The 13,642-nt window shown below is 41.7% G+C and overlaps 1 protein-coding gene across 1 annotated transcript; it reads right to left on the bottom strand.

Annotated features, from left to right (window-relative positions):
• Positions 1–1,594: 1,594 nt before the first annotated feature.
• cdca8 (cell division cycle associated 8) lies at positions 1,595–10,096 on the bottom strand. Its single transcript, XM_021311728.2, has 11 exons — positions 9,960–10,096; positions 9,637–9,729; positions 5,346–5,474; positions 5,215–5,276; positions 5,055–5,130; positions 4,895–4,962; positions 4,718–4,800; positions 2,977–3,075; positions 2,774–2,903; positions 2,613–2,699; positions 1,595–1,833 (listed from the first exon to the last, which is right to left on the bottom strand). Exons 2-11 carry the CDS (start codon positions 9,725–9,727, stop codon positions 1,798–1,800), a joined length of 861 nt encoding a protein of 286 aa, XP_021167403.2. The 5' UTR covers positions 9,728–9,729; positions 9,960–10,096; the 3' UTR covers positions 1,595–1,797.
• Positions 10,097–13,642: the final 3,546 nt, after the last annotated feature.

The following is a 13,642-nucleotide window of genomic DNA, read 5'->3' as shown; positions in this document are numbered from 1 at the left end:
TTAGTTTATTCTGCTTCCAGTCAATGACTGAAATGACTGCCCAGAGCTCACCTGTCCAGTGTGATGCTGCCACCTGGTGGCCGCAGGCTGACCTGCCAGCAGGTGAAACAGAGCAGACTGCAGCACTGTTGTGGTTTCAGGAAATAGTTGAATCGTCTTTATTTTTTCCCAGCTTGTACATGAATTCAGATGCAGACTGTGGAATAGTCTCGAGTTTATCTCCTAACATTTAAGACCTTAAACATTAAAACAAACATTAATTACTCTTACATGGTTTGCCTGAATTTTGAGATGGAAATAAAAGACTCTTAAATATTTTCAAACATATAATCTGATGTTTAACCTAAAATAAAGATTTTCCTGGTATTTAACATTTTGCATCCTTTAGAGTTAGAGTTTGGACAGAGGCTATAAAGATATATGGGACAATAAAACACAGCATTACATTTATACACCGTCAAACAGTGAAGAAAAATAAAACATGGGGCAACAATGAAATTAGGGAGAAAATTAGATTTTTTTTTTTTTTAACGGATTAAAAGATGAGACTGAACCTGGTCTGGGAGGCCGGCAGCTCATTTAGGGAGCTGAAGATATTCCCATCAGACCCTCCATACGTTCTCTATGGGTTTGGACCAAAGAGGAGCGTTTAAAAAAAAAAAAAAAAAACAATTATTTCCTCCAAACCAAACTACCAGCCATGCTTTAAACCTCGTGGTGGGTTATGCTCTGATGGAGCCAATGGTTCGGTCTCAGGTGGCGTAGCTGAAGTTTTGTTTGTGCTGTGGAGAGTTTCCAACCAGTGGAACCAAAATTGTTGCAAGATGTTTTGCAAAGTTGAATAAAGACCCCGGAAATTTTAATTATGGCGATGCCTAAAGAAATCTGAGAAGCATCCTTTAAAAATGAAGTGCCACCACCTCATGGGTAGCGACGCCTTTGAGTGGTTGAATTCAATTTAAGCTGAAAAGTAACTGATCAGCAGCCTGATGCTCCAGGTCAAATCTGAGATGAACCAGAGTGAAATTTTATTGAATAAGTAGCATTTTTACTCATGGCATTGATTAAATGTACCAAAATTTGTCTATTGCTTGAAAAAGGTTGTTCAGTTGTGTCAATAAGCATAACGCTGTCATCGCTGCACACATCACTAGCCTGATATTAGCTATACGTCTATAAAGGCTTTTTAATGCTCCATTATAATATTTAGAGCACTTTCTATTCTCATTGCCAAAATTAAAGCTAATATTTTAGCCGTTACAAGAATATTCAGAAAATTAAGTTTCCCATAAAGCAACCTATAAAAGTTTCCAAAAAACAAAGACACTAAATAGCTTTTAGTTATACTGCGATAGGTTCATTTAGTGCTAAAAGCAATAGTCTGCCCCTTGTGGTCAAACCACATAACTGCAACTCACCAACATCTATATTTCACAATTTTTTAAAAAAAAAGGTAAAATCTTCAGAACTTTCATTTTTATACCAACTTGTCTGAGTTTACCATGCCACAGTTTAATTAATCATTATTATTATTATTATTATTATTATTATTAGCTGACAACAGTTGGACAAAAACAGAACCAGGACACGTAGAGACAGCAGGAGGACAATAAAGACTTTATTTACAGAAAGTAACAGTGAAAAGGAAGCAAACAACCTCGTCGATTCGCTGTCAGCGTGAAGAGACACGCCGTCACATGAAAAGTTAAAAAGTTCTCTGAAGGAAAAATAAAAAGTTGCTCCTTAGACCAAAAATCCCCGAGTGGAAAAACTCTGGGGCGTCATTTTTCTCCCAGGTCACTCAGACGTCCCACACAGAGTGGTCAGCCGGTCCTGATGGAGACAGAGGGAGAGAATGAGTGGAGTCCTGTGGAGACAGGAGGACAGACAGGAGGACAGAGAGACAGGAAGACAGAGAGACAGAAGGACAGGAGGACGGACAGGACAGACAGGAGGACGGACAGGACAGACAGGAAGACAGACAGACAAGAAGACAGACAGGAGGAAATACAGACAGGGAGACAGACAGGAAAACAGACAGAAGGACAGACAAGAAGACAGACAGACAGGAGGACGGACAGACAGGAGGAAATACAGACAGGGAGACGGACAGGAAGACGGACAGGACAGACAGAAGGACAGACAGACAGGAGGACGGACAGGACAGACAGGAGGACAGACAGGAGGACGGACAGGAGGACAGACAGGAAGAAAAACAGGAAGAAAGACAGGAGGACGGACGGACAGACAGGAGGACGGACAGACCAGACAGGAAGACAGACAGGACGACATGAGGACAGACATGAGGACAGACATGAGGACAGACAGGAGGACAGACAGGAGGACAGACAGGAGGACAGACAGGAAGAAAGACAGGAAGAAAGACAGGAGGACGGACGGACAGACAGGAGGACGGACGGACAGACAGGAGGACGGACGGACAGACAGGAGGATGGACAGACCAGACAGGAAGACAGACAGGAGGACGGACAGACAGGAGGATGGACAGACCAGACAGGAAGACAGACAGGAGGACGGACAGACAGGAAGACGGACAGACAGGAAGACGGACAGACAGGAGGACAGTCAGAAAGACAAGAGGACGGACCCACCTTGAGCTGCCGGATGCTCCTCAGGGCCGTCTCGTCCAGCAGGTTCAGGTCCAGAGAGTCCATCTCACTGGCCAGCAGCTGGATGCTCTGCAGGGACAGGAGACACGTTTTACCGGTGGGACGGACAGAAGTGGACCGGTACCGGTCCTCTGCGGACTCACCTCGCCGTTCCCCACGGGGAAGTTGAGGACGATGTCCTGGCTCCCTGCGGTGATGGGGGAGCCGTTGGCGGAGATGCTGTAGACCCTCTCTTTGTGGCGGGGGACCCTGACGGCGGGCGTCTTTGGGAGTCTGAGGAGACGGAGGCAAAGCGGTGAGCAGAACCGAGGAGCGGAGGACAGGCGCCGGTCCAAACGGGTCGTACCTGGGGTCGAAGCGAGGCGTGACGAGAGGCGTCTGTCCCATCACCAGAGACGAGTCCATCATGTTCCTGGCTGGGGTCACCAGGGGCTTCCTGCTGGAGCTGAAAGGCAGACGGTCAGAACAGAACCCAGAACCAAACAGAACCCAGAACCAAACAGAACCCAGAACCAAACCCAGAACCAAACAGAACCGAACAGAACCCAGAACCAAACAGAACCCAGAACAGAGGCGGGTTCTAAAGAACAGAACCCAGAACCAAACAGAACCCAGAACAGAGGCGGGTTCTAAAGAACCTGTAGGTTTAGCAGCAGAACCTGCTCTGATGTGGAGCGAATTTTGTTCCAGACATGACACTTTGAAGAACTTCCAGGTTAAAAAGAGGTTTTGAGTGTAACGTTGCCGTTTACACTGATTTTTCTTTTTTATTATTATTTTTTTTTTTAAATAGCTCAAAGTTTTTTAGTATTTTTATTTTATTCACAGATTTAATATTTTCTCTTTCAGATTAATTACATTCTTTTTTAAATTGCGTTTTTCTTCCACTTCTGGGGTGGCGGGGGAGGAAGCATTTCTATTGGTCAGTGAGAGCGTCAAGACAAGTATCTGTAAATCGCAATAAAAAGAATGCAATTTGTAATCCATCTCAGAAAAAATAATTTTTTATATATATATATATATATATATATATATATATATATATATATATATATATATATATATATATATATATATATATATATATATATATAATTTTAACAAATGAACAAATGATACAAATGAAAAAAATATTTTATAAAAATAAAAAAACAAAGTTACTCTTAAAACCTTTTTTATGATTAAGTTTTTTAGTTTCATCTCTGACTTCATGTTTTCTTTTTTTACATTTCCATTTACCAAATGTGTTCTTTGCTTGAAAACAACGATGGAACAAAGTTCACTCTAAACTCTTAGTGGTTTTCATGTAGCTGGGAAGGAATCCCTGCATCGTGATTTAAGCGTCTCCCTCTGTAGCCGATACACAAATAAAAGCGATGTGCATCATTAATAACCACCAGCTAAACCAACTTGATTAAGCCACGTTATATTATGACTTTATTTACACGTCAGTAGCTCACTCTGGTTGCAAACAAAGTTTTTATGAAAGATTATCACGTTCTGCTGGCGTCTTAGATGTTATGTCTTTTTTACGCTTTGTGTTTGCTCAATTTGTTAGTAAATAAAGCCTTGTGTTCATTTTTAACAACAGAGCACGTTTTATCCCCTGCACATGCGCAGCGGGCGTTAAAACAAGGAAGCAGCTAACGACTATTAGCATCTCCCAGCAAAGATCCAGTGGAAAAAAACGCAAAAGAAAAAATATGAGTTGACTGACATGAGTAAATGTTCTGATTTGAGGCTCTTAAAGTTGCTGTAGATCGTTTTATTTAATTAATGACGGTTGGTCAGGCGCAATCCGGCATTATTAACCATTCACTTATTAACTAAGCAAACCATTATTATGGCAGTTCTGTGATACTGCCACTAGATGGCGCCACATCTGTTTATATCTGCTAATTGCTGCTGCCGCTGGGGCTACTTATCCACAAAAAGGACCATCAAACATTATCAGGATGGAGGCTTGGTGAATATAACCTTATTTTATCCTGATTAAAGTTTTTTTTGGGTCTTTTATCAGCATAACGAGGCTATTTAACGAGTCGTAGAACCAATCAGGGAAAGCGCTCTGGGGTGAAAGCCCTCACCATCTGATGGCGGCGTGCTGCTTGGTGACGGACAGAACTTTGGTCCTCTTGGCTGTGGACGGCGGTCTCCTGGCTGCCGGGCCCTGAACCGACAACCACAAAGCAGACAGGACGTTACCCCGGCGTCAGAAAAAACACCCATAATCCTCCAGGCCGACGCGTCGCCCCGCGGCTCACCCTCCTGGACGAGGCGGGGACGTTCTCATCGTCTGAGCTGGACTTGGCTGCGCCTTTCTTCCTGGTGGCTGTGGGGGGGGGGGGGGGGGGGGGGGAGCAGAACAGGGTCAACAGCAGCAGCAGATGTGCGGCGCTGCAGCAGAAGATCGACTAAACGAACCTTTCTTCAGGGACTTCAGCAGGGCGGTGTGGTCCCTGGCCACCTCGCTCTCCAAGATGGCCGCCTCCTCTCCGCTCTGCTCAGAGGACACAGTTAGCACACAGCCAGAGCGCTAAGTTTAGGGAGGGGGGGGGGGGGGGGGGGAAGAGAACGGGCTCACCTTTAGGTCCTGTGGAGCCTCGACGGGCCGCCGCTCCTCTGCAGCCTTGGGCTGGTGAAGCTCTGCAGAGAGAACCAGAGGTCAGAGACGCGGCGCGGCGGCTCAGAGGAGTCTGATCGGACCGGACCTACTGTAGAACTCCATCCAGGGCATCTGCCTCACGGCGCGCGGCTGCTTCATCAGAGCCATGTCGTAGCTGTTGTCCACGTCCACCAGCAGCTTGTCGATCTTCTCCCTCATCTGGGACAGGCGGGTCTCCACTGCACAGAAAACAGAGACTTTATTAAACTCCGCTGCCATCGGTAACGCCTTAATAAACGCTCACTGACTGACTACAAGATAAAGTGGAATTACAGTTCACAAGAGAAGTAAATAAAGTTATGAAGTCTTTTTGGTTTCTGTCTTGCTTTAATAAATGCAGCCAATAGGAAAGCTTTAATGTTGCACTGAGACTGGACAATGAGTCACATCAATAAACATCACGATAGAAAACACGTCTGATAAAATGTTCAATAATTCCTCTAAACTGATCCAGAAGCAGGAGGCATTCTGGGGAATGTAGGCAGAGGAAAGGATTTAAACTCTCAACCCCTCACAGCCAAATGGTTGGTAGTGGGGCTGACCTGTTTTAAAAGGTTAAAGGTAGGCCAGGGTGACATGGCTTTAAAATAAAAACCCAGATTATCTATTATTATTTATTACACCAAATCCGGTTAATAATAATTTTTCCCCTCCTTTTTTCGTTGCACAAATATAAACATATGAGCCTTTTTTTTCCCGTTTCTGTTTAAAAACATTTGTCTTTTGTTTCTCGAAATGGAAAAAAATTACATTCAAATCGTTTTTCAAATTTTACTTTTCCCTTTTTGACGATGAAAAAGAGAAACCCTTTGTATTTTAATTTTTGTTGATTTCAAAACAAAAAAATCGAACCGACATTTGCTTTTGGTTTCTTAATTCCTTTAACACGGACCCAAAATAAAATCCCCACCTGTAAATTAGAATTACTCGACTTATTTCCTGGTTAAAGGTCTGAATAGGGTTACAGTTTAAATTCAGACCTTTTTCCCTCTGCTCCCTGTGTCTAACAGGTAAACACCTGATATTGACTGATATGAAACCTAAATAAAAGTCACTTATAGATCACATTAAGCCAGTGGGTGGGTTAGGATAAGAGATTTACACAGTGGTCACAAACAGGAGATTAAACGCAATAGTGAAAGAGTTTTAAACAACTTCAAGACAAATATAACCTGGAAAAATGTGATTTCTTTAGATACAATTACAATAAAAAAAATAACATTTTTGGAGCAGGATGAGACAGGTATACTTAAAATCTTATTAGATTCCAGCAACGGAAGAAAAAAAAACAATATCCAAACTATACTCATGTCTACAAACAGAGAGAAAATGTAATCTTACAACATATCTTAAGGTTAAATGGGAAAAGAAGCTAACACTGATGATGTTTGGTTAAATATTTGTAATTCTGTGATCTATGGAGGGAATTTATCCTGAACATGTATGGTGCGTTTTTTTTGTTACGTCTAACATTAAAAGTAAACATTGTGACGACACTGAGAAGGCAAAATGTTGGAGGAACTGTGGGAATGTGTCTGCAGGACATTTTCATGTCTTCTGGGAACGTACTATGATCACATCCTACTGGTCAGGAGTGATAAAAGAAATAAATACTGTGATTTTACTACAGGTTTTCCTGGGTAGTTTACCCCAGGAGCTGAAGAAGTCCCATAGATATCTCCTGCTAATATTAACAGCAGGAGCAAAGAAAGCTAGAACTCACAGGTGGCTTCATGCAGAACCACCATGTTCAGACTGGAAGGACATAACTGAGGAAATTCACACAATGCATGACTTTTTCATCAAGACTTGCCACTTATAAATACAATAAATACTGGAGAAAAAAAATGGAACATCAGAGCTTGACACCAACGGTGTAATTAATGTAATTACTTTTCTCTTTTTATTATTCAACTATTCCTGTCAAACTAGTTGCTCTGGTCTGATTATTCAATATATGCATGTGTATTTCTAAAACTACTAAAATGACAAAAATAATAAAATAAAAAAAAGAAAGCAGCTAAACAGATCAGCACATTGCTTCTCATTCCTGCTGCAGGTCTGATTCTTCTTCTAGACAAAAAACGTGTTCCTGAATAAACCAGAAGAAGTTAATCTAGTGTGAAGGTCAGCCTCCATCTTCTTCTTTTCTGTGCTGGTTGTAAATATTCAGCTCTGGGTTGTTTAAAAAGGTGCAGAAAGAATAAGAAAAAGGTATTTAAAGAAAGAGAAACACATCAAAGAGATCCAGGAACAAAAGAGACAGAATCTGAGTTCTGTTGGTCGTTTTTAAAGCATCAGGACTCCAGAGAACCACAGTGAGCTCCGCCGTCTCTAAACGGCCAAAAGTACCATTAGAGCTCAGAGACGGCTCGTCCAGGAGGTCACAGAAGATCCCAGAACAGCCAAAGACCTGCAGGCCTCAGCTAAGGTCAGAGTTCATCCAGAAAGAGCAGAGGCCCAGGACGGAAACCAGAGGTTTCAGAACATCAGCAGCAGTGAAACACGGTGGAGGCGGTGTGATGGTCTGGGCCCGTTCTGCCGCTGCAGGACCTTAAAGACTCGCTGTGATAAATGGAAGAAGATCCGTCCGTCCGATGAACTCAGGCTAGAGCAGATCCAGAACACCAGAACCGCCTCGGAACGGCTGAAGAGAGACAAGACTGGAGCGGCCTAGTCAAAGTCCTGAATCGTACTGAAACGCTGTAGCATGACATTAAAACGGACGTTCATGCTGGAAAAACCCTGAACTACAGCAACCGTGTGAAAGCGGCTCAGGGATCAGAACCTGTGGCCAGATCTGGACCCTAAGAGACCCTGTGGGCAGCAGGGGGGGAGAAACCGAGGCCCACAGGGTGGAACGGGTCAGCACCAGGTCCACAGGAGTCAGGCTGAGCAGCAATCTGAACCGGGTCCAGTGTTAGTGTTTATTTTTCTGTGTGCTCTGCCCTGACGTCAGCGTGGGAGACGATAAACTGTGCAACACGCTGCCAATGTTGCCAAGTCTGCTCATTATAAGCAACTTTGAGGCGCGTGGTGCAGGTGTTTGGGCTCGTTTCTGGAAGTGACGGCGTTTATTTGGGCTCTAAAATAAAGTGACGATAAATAAGGCTGGACGATAAAATAGAAACAAGATTGATCGATAAATATCAACAAATTCAAAACATATATTTTAAGTGCAGACCTGACTATTTTATGCTGCTGCACAAACTCAGCTTTTTATTCAACCAACTTTTTACTAAAACTGCAGGTTTAAAAAAAGAACAGGTGCTCTCTGAACTCTTTGAAGGGGGCGGAGCTTGGTTCCCGTTGTGATTGGCTGGGAGAATGTAATGATGCAATATGAACCTACACCATAGGCTGGAATGCAAAAAGGAAAACAGCTATTCTACTGAACATTATATTGACACTTTTTTCTATAATCAATACTATCGATTGATATTTATTATTGTTGAATGATCGTCCAGCCCTAGATAAACTCATTAGAGACCTGATTACAGGGCGGCACTACAGGCACCCTGAGTTTAACCAGCTGAAATATCCCTCTGGGTTCACACACTCCTACCCATAAACAAAATATACTAGACGCTTCCTTACATCTGGAGCGTATGCTGCGTCGCCGCCATATTGGCTGGGTCTTTTCTACTCCATCCTGACATAGGAGCCGATGGCAGTAAAGGCAACTTCTATTTTGAGAACACAGTTCTGAAGTGTTTTTCCACCCTGATAACATTGCAGAAACCCGACCCATAAACCCTTATTGATTAGTTGTCTCTGTATTTGACAAACTCAGGCTGAAACACATTATCAAATTAAGTACCTGGAGTTACAGTGTCAGTACATGGAGCTGTGCAGTTCAACAGTTCAAACCATATTTGCAATCAAAGTGTAAGACTGTGGAATGACCTGAAAATTATAAACTCTTCGCCAGGCTTTTGTAACAACTGTATATGAACGTGGAAATAAACAGCATGGAAAAAATATGAATAAATCATTGTTGTTGGAGAGTACAGAAATCTCAGGATTGGTCTGTTTGAGAGAGAAAGATCATGTCACTCCTGGGTTTCCGTAGTTTTGACCAACCTACATCTTCTGATTAAATTTAACTTTGGAAAGCACCTTGAGATGACATGCATGATGAATTGGCGCTATATAAATAAAATTTAATTGAATTATTGAATTGAAAAAGACAAAAATGCATCCATCTATACATTAATACCATGTTTACTTTTGTTTGTTCTTCTATCGGGCTTGTTTGTCTCGCAGGCAGGTGATTTAATTACTCTCTAATGGAAAATAACCCACGTCTGCTTTGTTCAGAAACTAAAGCCAGTTTCCTACCTTCACTGTCGAAGTCATCTATGAAGGCCTGCAGCTTCGCCGCCCTGGGGTCGGCCTTCGGCTGCTTCGTGGTTCTCTTCCTGGGCGCCATGTCTGCGGAGGACGGAGCAACGGAGACTTGTTAGCCGTGAAACGGACAGAGCAGCGGCTCGGAGCGGCCAACATGGAGGCGCTAACGGCAGCAGGCGGCAGCTAGCCTGGCAGCAGCCCCGCTAGCGGCTGTTTGTATTACCGATTATCGGTTCATCAAGCTGAACTCACCGCCTCTACTAACAAACCATCCAGCTACGAACCGCAGAGCGAGCTGAAGAGGAGATTCTTACCCGAATATCAACGTTTCCTCCCCGCTGCCACTGCTGCTGCCCTCTCGCTTCTTCTCTGTAGGTTTTTCAAATCTCGGCGGTGGGCGGGGCCGAGACTTCCACTCGGCCAATCGGAACGCGCGTATGTCCTGCGTCACAACAAACTTCTTCTTCCTCCCTTTCTTTTGGCGGTTGGCGAAAAAACCGTTAGGGTGCGCACTACCGCCGCCAACTGACGTGGAGCGTGCATTACAAATAAAGTTCCTACCAGTCAAATTCTAATAAATTACTTTTATTAATTACATTTAATTAATATTAATTTTTTTAACATTTTGCATTAATATTTTATATAATGTTTTTATTTTGTATAATATTTTATTTTTTTATTAATGGAAAAAGCAAACAGATTCAAGAACTCCATCAGAATTAATTGGGAGGAAACTGCTTTTAGCCTATAAAAGTATTTTTTTTTAACTTGAGCTTTGTTTCTGTTATACTGTTGTTTTTTCTTTTTACTTATTTCAAACCTACAAGTGATAACTTTACTTTTAGCAATATGTTCAGAATGTATCACCTAGTTTTGTTAATATATTATGTTTTATTATGCATGACAGGAATATAAAACAGACCACATGACAATACTGTCAACATATTTTCAGTAGTTTTTACTTACATTTATGCAAATATGTGGGTGAATGTATCTCTGTCTATGACTTTTTACAACTTATGTTCTCGTACCAAAAAGAAACATAGGCTACAGTTCTGATGCGTGTTTGAAGTAAAAACAAATTTTAAATTAAATAAAAATATGTCAGATTATTTTTCATGATTTATCAATAAGGATAATATAAAACAACAAACATAAGAAAGAAAGAAAGAAATACAGAAAAGAAAGTACAGCTTAAGTAGACTTTAAACCCAAAACCCCTGTGGTTTTAGATTTAAATTAAAGTTTTCTCTAAAAAAAAAAAAAAGATTAAGGAATGAAAGTGCTTAAAAAAAGTGCATTTTCAACGGCTTTTCATCAGTGCTTTCAGCCAGTGTGTAAATGTAATGTTTTATATTTAATATTTGTCCATGGACTTTATTAAGGTCCTCAGCAGGTGGGAACGTGTCCCTTTGTAACCCACTGTATGAGGAGTTTATTTAAAACTAAAGCTTAATCTCCAGAACCTACTGTGTGTACATTTAAAGCTGCTGGACAAATGGTGAAACAGATTGTTTTTATGTTAACATGTTGATAAATTCGACCTGTCTAGGGTGTGCCCCGCTTCTCGCCCTTTGAAATGCTGGAGAATGGCACCAGCAACCCTCGCAACCCCATGAGGGATAAAGCGAGTAAGAAAATGGATGGACGGATGTTGATAAATTCGCCTGGATGAGTAATTGACAAGCTTCAAACCCAGTGCGACTGCAACTGGATGTAAAGGGAGGCAGAGCTTCCTGCAAAGAAAATCCACATCAGGAGACAATCCGAGTCCAATAAATGAGAAACTTTTATTCTTTAGTAGTTATCAAATAGCTGCATACACGCATAAATATACATATACACACATTACAATATACAAACATTAAGAATTGAGTATACACATATATTTTTTACACTCATATGAGAACCAGATGGTTAATCAGTGTTTCTGGTGCTTTAGTTTGGGATCTATGTTACACCTACAGGGGTCCTGGACCCCCAAAACACCCTGACAGAGCATTAAAAACTTTTCAGAGCTTTTCATGCTCTTCAGGAGCCTCAAACCTGCTCAGACTGGAAGTTCCTGGGACTTTGCCACCAGAAGGCGCCAAACACAACTCCAGAAGGAAGGCTGGGCGCAAAAACACGGAGCGCCTCCATGATTATTGGCACACGTGTTAAAAACGCCACGCCATTTTAAAATAACGCCATTCTTTACTGCTGAGACATCCTCTTGGGGAAAAATACCATCTTCCATTTGATTACTTAGTGTGGAAAGAAGTCCCACATTAATGAATGAGTTTTCAGGTGTAGAAAATACTTAGTGGCACATGTTGACGTCAGCATTTGTTGAGCCCCACGTTCAGTTTCCTCCACAGTAGGAGCGTACCTGGATCTGAGGTCCATTTGGTTAAAATGTGTGCATGATTGTTGTGTCATTTCTTCACTGCTCACAGGTCAGCTCTTTATGGAGCTACTTTGTTGTTTCTTTTGTTGCTTTATTAAAGTTGGAGTTTGTCTGGGTGCTGCCCCCACCTGTTTCTGTTCAACCATGAAGGCTATCGCTGCTCAGGAGGATTTCTAACCGCCTAAACTAACTACATTCACATGCATTGCTTTGCCTGACCAAATTGTCCGCGTACAGGTGAGCCGATGGAAACAGGGTGTTGGTTTGAATATACGGAAATGTTTAACAGGGACCGTAGCCTCCCTGGCTCTCGCCGATGGTTCAAACCCCAAACATTAACAAACAGGTCTGTAACGACCACTCAATACAAGGGGAAATAAACTATGCGCCTACAGAGACACAAAGCCTCTTTTAAGAGTTGCTCTAGCTCAGGGATCTGCAACCTTTACAGTCCAAAGAGCCATTCTGCCCTCACTCCTGCCAAATGAAACCTGTTCAGAGCCGCAAACGCTGCATGGCTTTTTGGAAAGTTTTTTTTTTAATAATTTTTGATAAAGATCTACGGTAATTTTAAAAGAAACACCCTTATGTGTCCATATTGATGTTCAAAAATAGAGGATGGATTCCTTTTATGGGTTGTTGATATTTGCGGATAGCGATGTGGAGAAATTCCATAGTTTCCAATTTAATGATGAAATATTGACCCACAATTAAATATTATTACTATTACATTTAGTGTCGTTATGTTGTGGAGAGACAATTATTCGATGAAAAAAAACTGGTGAAACCTGCATTTATTATCACAACTAAGTTTTGATACCATGAAATGAGACTGATATTAAACGCTGTTCAATATGGCTGACTGTTACGGACTGATTCCTGGATCTTAGACATTTCTCTTGAACTTTGGAGCCAATCAGCCACAGACACCCAAGACAATCTAATAATTAGTTGCTTTAAGTCATAAATCTCCAGCAGAACATGTCCTCAATCCATTATCTAGGCCCGCTTTTCCATGCAGGATCACCGGTGGGTCCACCCTGGATAAGTGGCCGGTCCATCACAGGGCAGAGAAACCGGACAAGCAACCATGCACACCTTTACACCTTAAAGGGCCATTAAAGGAGAATGGACCTAAACAGTACCCAGAGTACTAGGGCTGGGCGATGAATCGATTAATTCGAATTTACAATTCTTTAAGATTTCATTTTTGGAAACTCTGGATTTTATTTTGCCAATACACTCATTGGGTTTCCATGAAGAGAACAGCATGTGATGCTGAATATATGTTTAGGCAAATGTATTGTCAAAATATTAAGTGGAAACTTTTTTTATCATAATACGAGGTACTTCATTTACTTATTTACTTTTTTTGTTAACTTAGTTTGAAGTTCACAAGTGCAGTGAAGTCTGTTCTCAGCTCAATGTGTAATACCACTAGCAGCAAATGTTTTGTTATATTTTCATTGTTTATAATGGCACGGCTGCCATCTTGTTTTACAAGCATGTTTCACAGCTTGTTTTTAGTTGCACTTTGAATTCAGGTCAACTCCCTGACGAAATGCTTGACATAAAAAGCAAGGTTTTAAAATAATTTCTTTAATTTCT

This window comes from Fundulus heteroclitus, chromosome 14 (genome assembly GCF_011125445.2).
Source record: "Fundulus heteroclitus isolate FHET01 chromosome 14, MU-UCD_Fhet_4.1, whole genome shotgun sequence".
In the NCBI taxonomy this organism is placed as follows: domain Eukaryota; kingdom Metazoa; phylum Chordata; class Actinopteri; order Cyprinodontiformes; family Fundulidae; genus Fundulus; species Fundulus heteroclitus.
Note: the sequence above shows the minus strand (reverse complement) of the source record. Positions and strands in the feature narration are given on the sequence as shown.